We start from the raw sequence: 16,268 nt of genomic DNA, 5'->3' as shown, positions 1-16,268 counted from the left end.
CTGACCAGCACACAAGTGCTCATTTTCATGGCACTGTGGTTACAACATCGCCTCAATCACACACACACAACCTTATCTATCTATCTATCTATCTATCTATCTATCTATCTATCTATCTATCTATCTATCTATCTATCTATCTATCTATCTATCTATCTATCTATCTATCTATCTATCTATCTATCTATCTATCTATCTATCTGTCTGTCTGTCTGTCTGTCTGTCTGTCTGTCTGTCTGTCTGTCTGTCTGTCTGTCTGTCTGTCTGTCTGTCTGTCTATCGTTGCACGTGAGGTTCGTTCTAGGGACGAATTTCACACGCACACATATGCATACCTCCATGCACAGTTGGATGGTGTAGATAAACAGATACACATGCTTGCTTTTAACAGGGCCACTGAAATCAGGCCATACATGAAAGGTGTGTTAAACACCGCAAATATTTCGGAAATAAAAAGTAGGCCGCCCACAGCCATATTAAACTGTGAAAGCAGAGTACTGAGTACAAATGAGGGTAAAAAGAGAGCGGGAGGACGAATGAAATGACTGGCATGGCTGTTTTTAATGAGGCTAACATTGATAAACTATCAAGTGGTGAATGAGGGTGGAAGGGTGGTTTAACAGGCCCCCAAACCACCAAAACACACTTCAACACTCTCTTTCCCCAAATAATTCTCTTCTGTCCCGCGTTTTCTGCAATTTCTTTCACTGGAGAGTTTGTGTTGGGTATGAGCTGTGTATTTTTGTGGTCCCTCTTATAGAAGGCCACATCATCCTCTGAGAAACCATTCAAAAAACAACTATCAGCCAATCATAGCTGAGAAATGCACATTGGAAGGAAAAGAGAACTTCACTGCATGCAAGTGAGAGAGAGGGAGTCATGTGACCTGAGTTCCACCAATCAGATCATGGGATTGCCGTGCAGCAGCATTACCGCAGGAGCCGTGACCTCGGATACCTCAGACATGCGACTGACAGGCCGTTACCACGGAGATCACCATTGCAAGAGCGTCAGACACCTGAACTTTCAACTACCTGACTAGAACCACGTAGACACTACCACTTCTAGAGAGAGACAGACATACAAAAGTGTTCATTGTCAAAGGTGAGTCCATCTCTCAGAGTTGCTATCCTCACTTAGTCTCTCTCTCTCTCTCTCTCTCTCTCTCTCTCTCTTTCTCTCTCTCTCTCTCTCTCTCTCCACTCCATCGCTCGCTCTCACCACACGGCACATATGCTGTTCTGTTAGTCGGCTTGTGGCGAAAGATTCCTGTGGCACTCTCAAACCCCAAATTCTTGGTTGCAGGCAGTCTATGTAGTTTCTCTATTTCTTTTTCTCCGACTGTCATTCTCTCAGGCTGAAAGTCGGTAAGGCGGCGGAGAGGCCAGTTCTTTTCCCTCCTGAGCGGGACACATGGCTTCAAACAGCATCTTCGACACATTCTCCAGCTACTCGCCCAGTTTACTGCGTGGTAAGTCACCCGTCGTAGCATTCCCCTCCCTCCTTCTCCGCCAGTGTGGTGTCCAGAAATCTAGTTTTGGTAGTTGTAACATTCATACGAGATCTGTCTGGTGTGTCTGCTGTAGCTTGCATGTGTGTCTGTGGCAGTTTAGCAGTTATGAACGTTTGACAGTACATGCTTGCATGCATGTGGGTTTGACGTGTTGTATATGGACTACAAACTTCCTATAATAACACTTTTTAAAGTGCAACCTGACAGTTTCCTGAAAAGGGCAGTTTATGCTTGTTTTGTTTTGTAACAAACTGACTGATTTAAATGTCTCTGTTGATGTAATAAAGTATCATATAGATGTTGTGTGTTGAGCCTGTAAGGCCTTCTGAGATACCGTGTTAAGGTACATATGAAACCTAGATCAGGGTATTCAATGCACAAATCTGTCTTCAGATGTAAACTGCATCAACAAACTTGGAGCGCAAGTTACCTGCACATTTATCCTTCTTAAGATGTTTGTTTTATAATGCCGCAGTCTGTTTGGAGCAGTTCTGATGGGTTTGGATCATAATGGCCTGCTCACCGCAAGCATTAGCACTATAAACGCACTCTCAGCGCAGGGCGCAAGGGAGGAACCAGCTAGACCAACCTTTACTGGAACTCACAAACCAGTCAACTTCTGGAGCCAGGGCACTCTCGGCCTTTCTGTGGTCGCTGTGTATATGTGTGGGTACGGGCCCAAGTCAACATTAGTGATTTACTGGCATCTGCATCTCCTGAGCACCTCAGAAGAGGCCATTTGTCACTATGGTAACGTCAACATGTGATGAGGTGCTTCCTGTCCTAGGATTGAGGTTTTGTTTTAAAAACAATGGCGAATCATTATCCTCATGCAATACTCATTTAGGGTGGGATGGTGAAGTTTAAAGTTTACGTGAAGCCACAGCTGATCCTTGTGCTGTGTTGAAAACCCTGTAACACCTTTTGTGTTCCCGGTCAAAAATAACCGGCCTTTTAAAAATTGCTTGTAAATCGCTTATAATGCTATATTATCACCAAATATTGGATTCAATCTTTTTGTCAACTTGTTTTCTTTCAATTAGGACATGTTTTGTATTTATTTCTGAAACTTATTGATCATAGGCCTCATTGATCTGAGGATAAAGTTAATCTCTGACAAGAAAAGCCTGTAATACTCAAAATAGTTTGTCTGTGTACATAAATGTGTGTTTGTGTGTGTGTGTGTGTGTGTGTGTGTGTGTGTGTGTGTGTGTGTGTGTATGTGTGTGTATCCACACATGCACAGGTCCAAGGCCTTTATCTTTGCAAGCACACATGTAAATATGTGAACATGAACATGATGAACATGCTCCTGAACTCTAAGTGTTTCTCTTATTTTTGATCTTCCCCATTCATTTTCAATGGATTGTCATTTTTTACAATCTTTTTCTACAATCAGTCAGTTTCAAAAATAAATACAAATCCTGTCCTAATTGACATAAAACAAGGTGACTGCTATTGAAGCTATTTTTTTTTTTTTTTTTTGTGGGCCGGTCATTTTTGACTGGGAATACCACAAGTGTGACTTTGTGCCATTGTGTACAAGATAAAAGCAAACAAGCCTCCTGGATGAACATTAAAGCACACTAGTGTGATAAATTGTACAGAACATTTTAAAAATGTATTTAATGTTGTCAAAATTACCCACAAATAATGCTTAAAACCGAATAAAACCCGAACACAACATGTGATGTACCTGGTCTAATTGTGCATGGTGCATCACTGCACATTACTCCAAATTAAAAATCTCTTCTTCATAATGATTTTCTTAGTCAGCTGACATCACAAATCCCTCCAACCACCTGTCATTCTCCCATTATTTGTAATGCCCAGTTTTCACAATCCAGTCAGTTCCCAACGGATAAATTCAAGTCCCCTCCTACATTTTTCGAAGTTTTACTTAGAAATATGTAATATTAAGGAAGTGAAACTGCATTTCATGTTGAGTAATTTGTTAATCATTTTGTCTGATTACACAAATTTCATATATACAGTATAATACATATATATAATTTTATATACAAAACATAGAGCCATAATCCACTCCTCGCTATGTTTTGCCTATTTCTTTTTTCCCCACTGTTTTGGGTGGCTTAAGGCCCTTTCACACCCGGATGCGTAACAAAAAAGCGAATAGTTCGTGTGCGAATAGTTCGCGTCAAAACCCATCACATGAGCTGCGTAAACACGGTCTCTATTTCTATCTTTGACGATTAGCTTTCTATCCCAAATGTAGTTTAGCCTTCTAGCCAACACAGCACAGGACTATACAACGACGAAAACTATCACACAATATACTCACAGTCGTGATAACTGAGATGGTTGGCAATGCTACGCCACACAATCATTGTCCTTGTAGTATGCGATTGGCTGAAGCCTTTTCTGTCGCCGCAAAAGTAAAAAAAAAAATCGACATCGAAGCGAAAAAAATAAAAGTCGTTTTTTCGGCGCAGCACATTCACGTTCGGTATGGAAGCGCTCATTATACAAAACAGCTGATCAAAAAATAAAACCATCGAGCGAATTATTCGTGCATCAAAATCGCGTCCAGTGTGAAAGGACCTTTAGGCCTATTGCTTTATAAAATGTGTGTAATTGCCTGAAATAAGATGCCAATGTTTAATAAAACGTGCAGTTTAATAAAATGTAAATTTTTTAATGTGGCAGACGCTTTTATAGCTTTTATAAGTGACTTACATTGCATTCAAGGTATGCATTAGTTCATGCATTCCCGGGGAATGCTTTATATTAGTCATAATAATTATTCTAGCAAGTAATATTCATTAGAGTAGGCTGTTTACTGTTGCCAAGCAATGTGTGTTGCGCATTAATGCTATATAAATAACTGTTTTAGAAAACAAGTTGTGTAACTTTAAGATCAAAGAGCAAATCACCCCTCGCCAAAATTACAAGTGATGCTTTTAGTCTGGTTAAGTGACGACACCCAGGCCTGCAGAGACAAAATATATACCGCCTGCCTGTGTTGTTTTTCTTCTTTGCAGTCCGTTTCACATAGATGACAAAGATCCACCAATATCCCACTCATCTGCTCACATGAAAGCGTAGATGGTTAAGTAATTGATCCTCACATGTATGGTTGAGTCTGTGTTTACATGCATCAGCAGAGCTCTGAGCTGGTTAACATTACTGTAGAGTCTGGGATGGATCTGTGTGTGTTAAATAAAGCAGCTCAGAATTGGACAGAGTGAACACTGATGTCATCCACTCTATGAAGTAAACAGTAGCTAAACGCTAGCAGGGGGGTTTTGTTTGCTATGTTCCCATAAACTCCCAGCATGCTGTTCCAATCTCATTGTAGTGTTCACTCACATTCTACCTGTTCAGTACCTTAAGTCATTGAACTATCTTGATTGATCTCTTATCAGAACATTTGGGGAAGATGTATCCCAGTGGCTGTGGTGGTTGCGTCCCTGCAGGATGAGCAGAGAGTTTTAGTTTGTCTTAAATAAGTGCGCACAGCCAAAAATAAGAAAGAAAAAGAGACGGAAAACAGAAGTGTTAAAAAGTGTGTTTGCTTTAGTAACAGTTGCCAAAATAAGAGTCTGGGATGAGAGAGGTACCAGCTCCAAACTGTTTGCAGGATATTTTTTAACCCGTTGTTTTCTGAACCAATATAATATAATTTGCAACCCAAATTTATTTCTGTAATTCATTTATTTTCAATGAAAAAATGTAGGGTGGGGCTTGAGTGTATTTCCAGAATTGATCCAAAATGAGCGTTGCATAACAGAATGGAGTCAGGTGATTGAACAGGAGAGTTTTTAATGACGGATGTAGAGTGTCCCAATTCACGTACTTGTGCACTTTTCTATGTTGTTTTGTAGTCAAGTCAAGTCAAGTCATTTTCATTTATATAGCGCTTTTAACAATGTAGATTGTTCCAAAGCAGCTTTACAGTGATAATAGGAAATTAAAGTAACATAGATTGTTTTGGCTTTGCATCAGCTCTAGAATAAAGTTATTGTCCAGCTAAAGTTAGTTTTGATTGATTCACTTCCGTCACAACGATCATTAGCTATTAACTTAGGGGCTGCTAACACAACACCGTTTTAACAGAAAAGTTGTTAAGTTCTTTCTGCGCAAACTTTAAAAACGCGAACCTGTGAGAACGCTGATGACGTGCACATGCGTTTTACGAGTTCAGTCTATAGGTATGCGCGTTTGAATATGTGTGTGCGCAGGCGTGTAGTCCTTCCCTACAAACCAACCCTCAACACACTACTTGTCTGGCCTTAAAATTTAGTTTTCGTTTTTTTGGCCTTAAAAAAAGTTCTTATACCTACTAAAAACTATGCGAGGAGTGTGTTCACACTGAAAATTCCAAAAAGAATGTTGGACACTTCATGCACTCAAACTGTTGCAGCTTTAATTAGCAGAGGGGGAGGAGCTATCAGATTCCGATGTTGAATGACAAAATAACCTTATACACTACACAGTTGAGTGCATAGTGTATAGTTTGTCATTTGGTACACAAATTTTTTTACTAGCAATAATGTGCATTGATGAGTTGATAACAATTAAGTGTAATAATGGTTATTGAGAAAGTGAATAGGCTCAGTTTTGACGTAGACTTTCAACGGTTATAGATCTTTTTTCCTTTCTGTTCTGAATTCTGCTTTTTCTGTTTTTAGAGTCAGAATTGCTCAGATATCAAAACACGGCTGTATTTACTATTGGAATTCATTTGTGAATATGCAATATCCATTTTTTAGTTTGTTCGACCATAAAAAAAGGAAACCAAAGTGAATCAGTTAAAGAGCCTAAACCATTAACCCCCGGTTTCATAGACAAGGCTTAAGCCTATTCCCAGACTAAAATGCATGTTTGAGCTTTTTTAACTGAAAGCAACTTAAAAATGACATATCTTAAAATATGTCAGTGCCATTGTTTTGTCTCAAGATGCACATCAGTAATGTTTTTTTTCGAAGGCACGTTTACAAAAGCTAAGGCATAATCCTGTCTTAATTGAAGCCCTGTCTGTGAAACCAGGCCTATGTTATCCAAGTTATCTAAGTTTTTCAGATATCCAACAGATTGTGTACATGTACATAAACAAAATCACAAGCTGGAATGCTTTTGGAGCCATTCACATTATGTATATGAAATCATACTTTATTTTAGAGCATTTGCTATGTACCATATGTTTTTATAAGGGTTTACATTAATAAATAGTCTAATAAATATAACGATAAGGTGATAAGAATAAATGAAAACTATGTGTGGTACGTACATTTATGCAGAATGTTTACCATGAATATATATATATATATATATATATATATATATATATATATATATATATATATATATATATATACATATACAGAATTTATATATACTAAATCAACTGCAATGTTTTTCCAACATTTACAGTATTTCATTAAATTCAGATTTTTTTTCAATTCCAAACTGAAGCTCAACTTCATTGGAAAAATACAGACATGAGACGTAGGCCTATGCCACACACAGAAAAAAAAAAAAAAAAAAAAAAAAAAAAAAATATATATATATATATATATATAATATTAATTTTAATATTTAGTATTTTTGTCTTGTTATCCAGTACAAATATTTAACCATGCTTAGAACTTGAGAAGCAAAATTGCATATTAAGACAATTATTCAGATAATAAAGAGTTTGATCTTAATTTATGCGTAAATATAACAAATTTTGCTGAGGTTTAGGAATAAAACAAGAACATTTGCCTATAGAAAAAAAATATATAAACTTAATTTAAATACATTCTGTTTTTAAGTCAAATTTTCTTGTTTTAATGAAACTTAGATATTTCATTGGAAAACACAAGACAAAAATACTGCAAATGTGCGTTGATGTACGATACAGAAAGAGTCTTGTAAAACGGTTCACACGAGTGACTCACAAGAGTGAGTGTGAGAAAGAAAATTGAAGGAACAAGTCGAGAGGGTTTGTGTGTGTGTATGTTGCGTGTTAATCTGATGCAGACTCTGTTTGCTTCTGCTGCTCACCAGCAACCACAATGAGGTCACACCTGTTGCACTGAAACAGCAGTCTAAAACACACACACACACACACACACACACTAAATATATAAATATATATAAACGTATCTATACAATTCTGCATACTTGCATTTATAGACGCATACACAAACAACCACATTCACTAAAGTACGGGTCTGCTCACAAAAATAATGCAATGCACAATCTTAAACTTGCAATGTAAAAATTATTCATTTACGTGATCATTTACGTAGTTCTCGGAACACCACTAATGCATCTCAATGCATTTTTATATATACCCTTATAAAGATTTTTCCTATTGTTCAAATCAAGAAGCACAGCAGGTGAGCTGGACTCGCATACAGTATCTGCACTGGACTCTTCAGCCTTTCCTGAAAATAATTTTAAGGTTCAGTTCCATTTACTTTCTTAACAGCATGCTCTGGGCTATGAACTATTAAGAAGGTTGCATAAGTTTGACTGTTTGCACAGTAACTGTTGTTGATTTTGTTGTCACATTTAGTAATTTGTTGTCTTGTGTGGCCAAGATAAGCTTGTTCCTCTGTGTAAAAATTTTTTATTTTTTATTTTTTTTTATTTTGGTCAGTTGATTTTTACCCTTGTTGAGTTTCATATACCAAATGTTTGAGGTCTGGTGTGTAGTTGTTGTTTTTTGTCTCATGATTGTTCATATGATTAGTGTTCAGAAGTTTACAATATTGTTGCTCTGCACAACATGCACATTTCTCATTGAAAACATGAGATGGATATATTATTAAACAATATTAAGTGTCAAAAATGATGTTAATAAATGAAACAATTAGCATAGATCCCACTGATATAACTTCAATCTTTTTGGAGTTACTCAGGCCCCATTTACAAGTACATGGTTATTTTGAAAAACGGACACATTTCCCTTCGGTTGTGCCCCTCGTTTACACGCAAACGGAGAATTCGCCTCTGAAACCGATTCTTTCTAAAAACTCCGGCCAGAGTGGAGATTTTGGAAATCTCTGTTTGCACGTTTGCATGTAAACTGAGAAAAACTGAGTTTTAGGCAGTCCACGTCACAGTATGCGACAGAACTTGCACTGCGTCAAAGGTGCGACCTGTATTTTCGGGATTCTGATTGGCTAACATGGGCTTGAGCTTCTCGTTACACTGCCACCTACAGGTTTGGCATGTTCTTGACGGCATATACACGGGTTTGTGTACACGAACACTTTTCTGAAAACCGAGAGGGTGAAATGAAAATAACCGGCCACGTGTAAACGTAGCTTTAATATGAACAGTTAATTGATTTATTGATGTCATGGCAATTTAACATTTAGAATTCAGTCATTTACTTCTAATTCACCCAAAAATAAAAATTCTGTCATCATTTATTTACCCTCATGTTGTCCCAAACCTGCATAACTTTCTACTGTGGAACATAACAATTAATTTTGTCCAAAATAATGTTAGAGAGTCAAACAGCATTGGAGCCCAAAGTTCTGTACAGTACAGAAATGCTTTCAGGTTTGAATGCACAACATGAGGGTGAGTAAATATTGACAGAATTTCCATTTTTGGGTGGGTTAACTATCGTTTTGATGATTGAATTCAACTCAAAAGCCATGCAAACTGTTACCTTCAGGTTTCCACGAACACCTCGTTTTGTACAGTGTGCAATAGGGCTGGGTAAAAAAAATAACGATTTCTCGATTTTAATTGATTCTCATTTTTATGAACCAGTTATCATTTTTTAAATCCCAAGAATCTATTAGTATCCTGTTTTAGGTTGATGAATGAGCGGGACATTGTAGCTCACCTCCCATCCAATAAATCGCAATGAGCTTTGTGCTTTTTTACTTTTGATATGAAACAAAAGCCGTGTTTCCACCGCAGGAACTTTCCCCAGGAACTAGGAACTTTGGGGTGGTACTCGGTGTGTTTACACTGCAGGAACCAGGGTCTAAAAGAAGTTCCAGGTAAATATTTCCCCCTCCGAAAGTCCCTGCTCGAGAGGTAGTACTTTTTCAAAGTTCAGGAACTTTCAGGGGTGGGACTTCAGGGGTGGCACTGAACATGCAAATATGACCGATGGACCGACGACGAGGTTCAGACTTTATTAAGCTTAAATTCAGAGGATGAAATCCAGTGGGAACTGTAAAGTCGCGCGCAGTCCTACGCCACCCGACCATTTGCCTAATCTTCAAGTTACTTTAGACTGTGGTGGAAACGTGGCTAGCAACAGGTCTGGGGGAAAAAAAGTTCCTGGTAAAAAAGTTCCTGGGACAAATTGTTCTGGGTAATTTCAGTGGAAACGCGGCTAAAGTCTCAGATTTCAAAGTCATCGCAGTAGCGCCTCAGTTCAAGAGAAGCGGATCATCTCCTCCGCTTTAGTACCAGTTACAGCAACAAATAAACATGAATGAGCATCTGAAGGTATGTTAAAAGATACAGAACAACTTACTGAAATTCTTATCATGTTTAATGTAATCGCTAAATCAGGCTCCATCTACATTAATCCGGATAGATTTTTCCTTGAGAAAATGTACTGTGTCTGACATATATCCAAAATAATCGAATGAATCGAAATCAAATCGGATCGCAAGCTTGTGAATCGAATCGAATCGTGAATATTGTGTCAATACCCAGCCCAAGTGTGCAAGCATGTGTACACAAGCACATCTGCATGCATGCACATCCAGAGGTGCACACAGTGGAGTCAACATTTGAATCCTGCCACAGTTTTCGGGGTTGAATTCGACATGACCTTACATAACACTAGCAGAACTCCAAAGCAAAGTAAAACTCCATCAGTTGGAGCTACAGAAAACATTTATCACATTATGCTCTGAAGTGTTCGTGGCAGACCTTAAGGACACTGAGTACTTAGATTTACCAATGCAGCATGTAGGACATGCAAAACTTCAGATGACTGCACAGAGTTTATTAATTTCATAAACACATGGTTCGTGCTCCTATAAATTGATACTTCACTGCGCTGGAGCACATTCAAAGGCTTTCAACTCTTACCCATTACCCTCTCGGCCCCTGAAAATATCAGCATCCACGGCAAGAACTGAATTCTGTAACCAGATATTGAGGGTCTGGATATTGGACAGGGAAGAGCGTAATGAAAACTGCATGAGGGTCTCAGCGGAGGGTCTGGCTTCTGTGTCTAATTTAGCTCAGAACAATTCCTATTTATAAAGCACTTGGCTCTGTTGTGGGACTGGAGTTGATTAGGGAAATGTCCCGAGTAACGGGGAGTGTTTTGCAGAGATTTCTATTCACTGGTCTTGAAGCTAGTGTTCAGAGCTTGTGTCTGATGGCCGTGATGAAGGAGAAATTTTCTCCTGTAGTCCCTCTATATTTTCTGAGGGATCATTATTTAGTTTGCATCTAGAGTTTTTACAGTTTTTACAATTCTATTTTCTGAGAGGGTATTTAGGGGGCTGTTATTCTAACTTTTATGTATATTTGCATTTATTATTTTTGCAGACGTTTTTGTCCAAAGTGACTTTAAATATGCGGGAACATGTTTGAGGATGTCTTGAGTTGTTTGCTTCGCCGTTTCTTAACACATTTCAGTTCAGACCTCAAATTGTTTCTTTGCTGTATGAACAGTTATATCAACAGCAGAAGATATTAAATTTGAAAATTTAAAGTTACATTTATGCTTTTTAAAAATGCAAATAAAGGATAAAGTTCTAAAACACAGTGCTCAGCTGCTTAAAGGGGCTATATGTAAGAATTTTCATGTATTAATCGATTTTTAATTGCAGATGTGTGAACAGCTTGTAACGAAACTTAAAAAACAAGACCTTCCTGACTTCCTAGGTTGTCTATGAAAGCCTGTAGACTGATTTTTATGTTCAAGACTAGGGAAAATCAAAAAGATATGACATTTACACACGCTCCCGAAGGCCTCACTTCCATTCAGTGAAATGAATGCTTATACAATGTTCAGAATGTTCGTTAACAGTATAGCCTATCACTGCAAACGTATTTCCAACTTCTTTTAACTTTAAAGTGAAGAACAAAAAGAACTTTGCTGTGAGGACCTTGAATGATGTTCAGTCTCTTGTACGTTACGTGTGCACGAGCAAGTTGCTGGCTGCAGTTTACTTAACGCTCACCATCGCTAATAACAAGGGTTTCTGAATTCTACATTAATGTCCATTTACACTCTTAAAAATAAAGGTTCTTTATTGGCATCTATGGAACTTTTAACATCCATGGAACATTTGCATTGCAGTAAAGGTTCTTTATGGTGGAAAAAGGTTTTTCAGATTATTGAAATGTTCTTCACACTAAGAAAAAATGGTTCTTTTAATTAAAAGCTGTTTACTGGTAGGTTCTTTTTGAAACCCTAATTTTTTAAGAGTGAAGACAGCATCCTATCCGTACATCATAAATGGTGCTACTCATGCAAAGTATAGGAGAGACTTGACTTGGTGTGAGCAAGTTGCAAAAACATTGTAAATAGACACAAATATAGGCCAACTTTTTGTATAAAATTGAAGAGTTATAATTGAATGAATGAAAAATATTTAATATCATCTCACAGTTTGTTGGAATGTTTTTCACTGAGCATGTGGCAGTGCATTATTGGATTGTCTCCTCCACTAAGAATGCATTCAGTGTAGTACAAAAGAAAATATCTCACAAAGCAGCATAACTGCCTTTTGAAAGCCTTTCAGCTTTATAGTGTGTCTATGCATACTTCAACATGCTTAAAGTGATAGTTCACCCAAAAATTTTAATTGCCATCATTTACTCACCCTCATGTCATATTAAACCTGTATGACTATCTTTCTTCTGAGGAACATAAAAGGAGATCATTTGAAGAAAGAAAGAAAAAATTGTGTCCATAAAATGAAAAGAATAAAGTTTGGGATGTGAACGAGGCGGAGTTATTACGGCGGGGAACTATCTCTGTTCAACTATTCTTCTGCCATGACTGTAGTAGATAATTCACTATAGTGCCATTGCAGCAACATTGTGATTGCATTCTTAACTTGATTTATAAATTACACTGAAATGCAATGATTAAACAAAATAAAAAAATCTACAAAATCACATCTGATCCATTGCAATGTGTTAGTTAGAAGGTTTAAGATTTTGCATTCACGTAATAGCATGTTTCAGGCTTAAAATGCTATGTTTTGGAACCAAGCCAGTGTGTTTCTTTTGTAAACCAGAGTAGTAGACCTTGAAAAGGCCATTGAGTGTGGATCAAAAGTGTTTTTCATGTATGTGTGCTCTATTCAGTGGCAGCAGTGTACTGGGTTCACCCAGAGTTAGTCTGTGTTTTCAGCGCTTGGGTGTGTGATTGTGTGTGACAGCAGCGAGTGAAGCCGAATCCTGGGTGTATGCTAAACACATTACCACAACACACAGTGAGTTTGAGGAACAAGGTGTTCGGTGGTCCTTGCATAACGATCTGTCATGATATGAGAAGGTAGAGGGATGTCAATGTCATTTATAATGTCTAGACGAGCTATTTTTGAGAGACCCTCACTGCAGTGGAACAAACGTCATGAAGTAAGGATGTACACTTCCAGAATATCCACAGCACTGGAAAGCTCAGTGGAAATGCTCATAAAATAGTTTCTGTTTGATTCTCTGAGCATGTTAAAATAAATGCATCTAACATCTTTATAGCTCACATGTTCCAGTGAGTAATGGACCATTAGGCAGACTGCAGTCCCACAGAACAGTTTGTGAAACTTTTCTCTCCAACACTAGTAATATTCTTATTGCAGTATTGCTCGTTGTTGCTCCTTATGATTGATTGTATATGAGAAATGTATGCAAGACCGATAAGAGAATGTATGCACAGATAACTCTAAATTTTACTTGCAGAAATGCACGTATTTCCGCTTAAAAGTCTTATGATTTTTTAAATGTTTTTTGAAAGAAGTCTTTTGTGCTTATTTATTTGATCATAAATACAGTTATACTGTGAAATGCCCTTGAATTTTCAGCATCATTACTCCGGTCTTAAGTGTGTCCTTCAGAAATCATTCTGATATGCTGATTTGCTGATCAAGAAGCATTTCTTATTATTGTCAATGTTGAAAACAGTTCATATTTTTGTGAAAAAGAATGAAAATAAAGTTCAAAAGAACAGCATTTATTTGAAATATAAATCATTTGTAACATTATACATATCTTTACTGTCACTTTTATATGTCCTTGCCGAATAAAAGTATTTATTTCTTTAAAACAAATCTACTGACCCCAAACTTTTGAGCAGTATGTATATGACGTGCACTTGAATATGTAGTATAGATAGCATTTGACGTGCAAGGATGGCAGTTAACCATCAGCATGAGAAATCAGCCTCTAGCAGATCTACATGTAAAAATATACAGTGATAAGGTCTGTGTTGGGAGTGATCTTGTTTGGCAGTGGTGTGACATACAGTTGAATGCTGATGTTTATGTTAAGTTTTAAAGTGACAACATTTTGGAGTGACAGGAACCGAAAGGTTTACACCCTACTTTCAGTGAGAACATCAGCAATTTACCGCCTTTTTTATCTCCATAAAACGTAATGAAGCATCTACACTTCCAGGCAAACGTTTGGACAGACCTCATTCTTTATTATGATTATTTTTCACATTTTAGAATAAAAGTAAAGGCATGTAAACTATGACATAAACGTAAGTTTGGGAATGGATCAAAACATGACAGAAATAAAAACTTGTGTATTTGAGCTTCTTCTTTGCTTTCTCTAGATGTTCTCTCAAACAACTTCAAGAGGTACATCCTATAGGAATATTTTTAAATGCTATTGAAGGAATTGCAGCCAGGCGCTTGTTGGCTGCTTTTTCTTCACTATTCGGTCCAATGACTATTCATCCATTAAAAATATATAATATATATTGGGGTTGCAAAGAAATTCATAAGTAGAAAATACATTTAGATTTCTTTACCAATCACATTTTAGGCATGTAAGCCTTTAGATCAAAATGTTTTTAAAATCATGAAAAACATAAATTCAGAAAAGGGTGTCCAATGTTTTGACTGGTATCCAATAAAGTGGAGAAGATTATATGTTTAATATAAGACAGGATAAGTGTTCAGGATAGTTGTTTAATGTAAATTTTATGTAAATTAAATGTTATTTATAATTTTAAATTATCATTTCTTTGCCATTTATTTTGGTGCCACCAGTGGCACATGCCACATTTTGGTTTTAAATACAGTATATACAAGAAAGACTTAAAGGAACTCGCCGACTTTTTGGGACTTTAGCTTATTCATCATATCCCCCAGAGTGAGATAAGTCCATACATACCCTTTTCATCTCCGTGCGTGCCGAATATAATACGCTGTGACTATACAAATCACAACATGTAAATAGGATAATGTTTCCGTTATTTTGTCACTTATTGGGATCAGTATGCTAGCTGGAGCCATTTACCTCCAGTCTTTGTGCTAAGCTAGGCTAGCGGTGGGTGCGTCAGACAGAGTTACGGCAAGCACAGAGATGAAAAGGGTATGTATGGACTTATTTAACTCTGGGGGATACAGTGAATAAGCTAAAGTTCCAAAAAGTCAGCGTGTTCCTTTAAAGGTCCCGTTTTTTTGTGTGTTTTTGAAGCTTTGATTGTGTTTACAGTGTGCAATATAACATGTGTTCATGTTTCGCGTGTAAAAAAATAGTATTTTTCACACAATTTACTTATCTGTATACTGCTGTTTTCACTGTCCTAAGAACGGGCTGATGACTTCCTTGTTCTATGAAGTCCCTCCTTCAGAAATACGTAAAGAGTTCTGATTGTGCCAGCGGTTCCTGTGTTGTGATTCGACAGCAGCTTAGTGCACGTTGCCCGGAAAGGTCACGCCTCTTACCATAACGTGGAGATGCATGTGCATAAATTGTAACCATTGATCTCTAAGTACAGCGTCCCTGGGAAGGCCAAACAAAGGTGATTGGACTCCGGGATGAAAATAACAGCGTCTCGACGACATGGCGACAAACACACTCTACAAACGCAACTCTTCCTCTTCTCCGTGGGAGCGCAACAAGACCACGCCCCCTTTTTTTGTGTATTCCTGTGGGCGGAGGTTAGTCAAAAAACTGTTCTAGTGACGTCATTAAAGAAGGAAGTAGAGGGATGTAGTCCAAACCACTAGTTCACTGTAGGCGACTTCTGTTAAATAAAATATCTCGCTTGGCAGTGAACTTTGAGCTTTATAATTTTACAGATATTATTTATACTCTAACAACAACATTACACACTAACTAAAGTTTGAAACATGGGATCACGAAGAACGGGACCTTTAACAATATCGAAATTCAAGATGTAAGAAAGAAGACCGATTGAAAGACTTTCAGAATAGCACAAATACAACTGCAAAATTGAGTCTGAATGAACTGTAGAGGTTTATTATTTAGAGTTAGAGGTTTAGAACAAGAATATTTGAGGAATATCAATAAAGTCCTGCTTTAATGTGTTTACAGATTGGACTATTATAGTAATTTTGACTGTAATAAGAACAAGCAAAATGAAATATGAAGCTAAGTTGTGCAGAGCCACAGACCACATGGATTTTATCAGACGGACCAAGGAAAAGCTGGTCAGTCTGACTTTGTGTGTCTTCAGCTTTTCCGGTGTCATTAAAATGTCATTCTGAACTTGTTCTAGTTGAATATGTAACTTACTGTCAGTCCTAGATCTTGCTGTTGTTTTTTCGTTTTGTAAACTAATCATGTATTTTCACCACACAGCTCGACACCTGCTCTGAAA

The 16,268-nt window shown here is 37.4% G+C and overlaps 1 protein-coding gene across 2 annotated transcripts in view; it reads left to right on the top strand.

Moving 5' to 3' along the window:
- Positions 1 to 977: 977 nt before the first annotated feature.
- The window catches only part of runx3 (RUNX family transcription factor 3), a 56,688-nt gene continuing 41,397 nt past the window's right edge, over positions 978 to 16,268 (top strand). Inside the window, exons 1-2 of one of the 2 annotated variants that reach the window (XM_081351959.1) lie at positions 978 to 1,104; positions 1,357 to 1,471. In XM_081351959.1, the coding sequence (XP_081208085.1) occupies positions 1,414 to 1,471 (58 nt within the window). In that variant the 5' untranslated portion in view covers positions 978 to 1,104; positions 1,357 to 1,413. Of the gene's footprint in view, positions 1,105 to 1,255; positions 1,472 to 16,268 lie in introns of those variants that run through there. The other variant, XM_081351958.1, reaches the window with a different exon arrangement.

The sequence above is a fragment of the Scardinius erythrophthalmus genome (assembly GCF_964197995.2).
Source record: "Scardinius erythrophthalmus genome assembly, chromosome: 21".
NCBI lineage: Eukaryota > Metazoa > Chordata > Actinopteri > Cypriniformes > Leuciscidae > Scardinius > Scardinius erythrophthalmus.
Note: the sequence above shows the minus strand (reverse complement) of the source record. Positions and strands in the feature narration are given on the sequence as shown.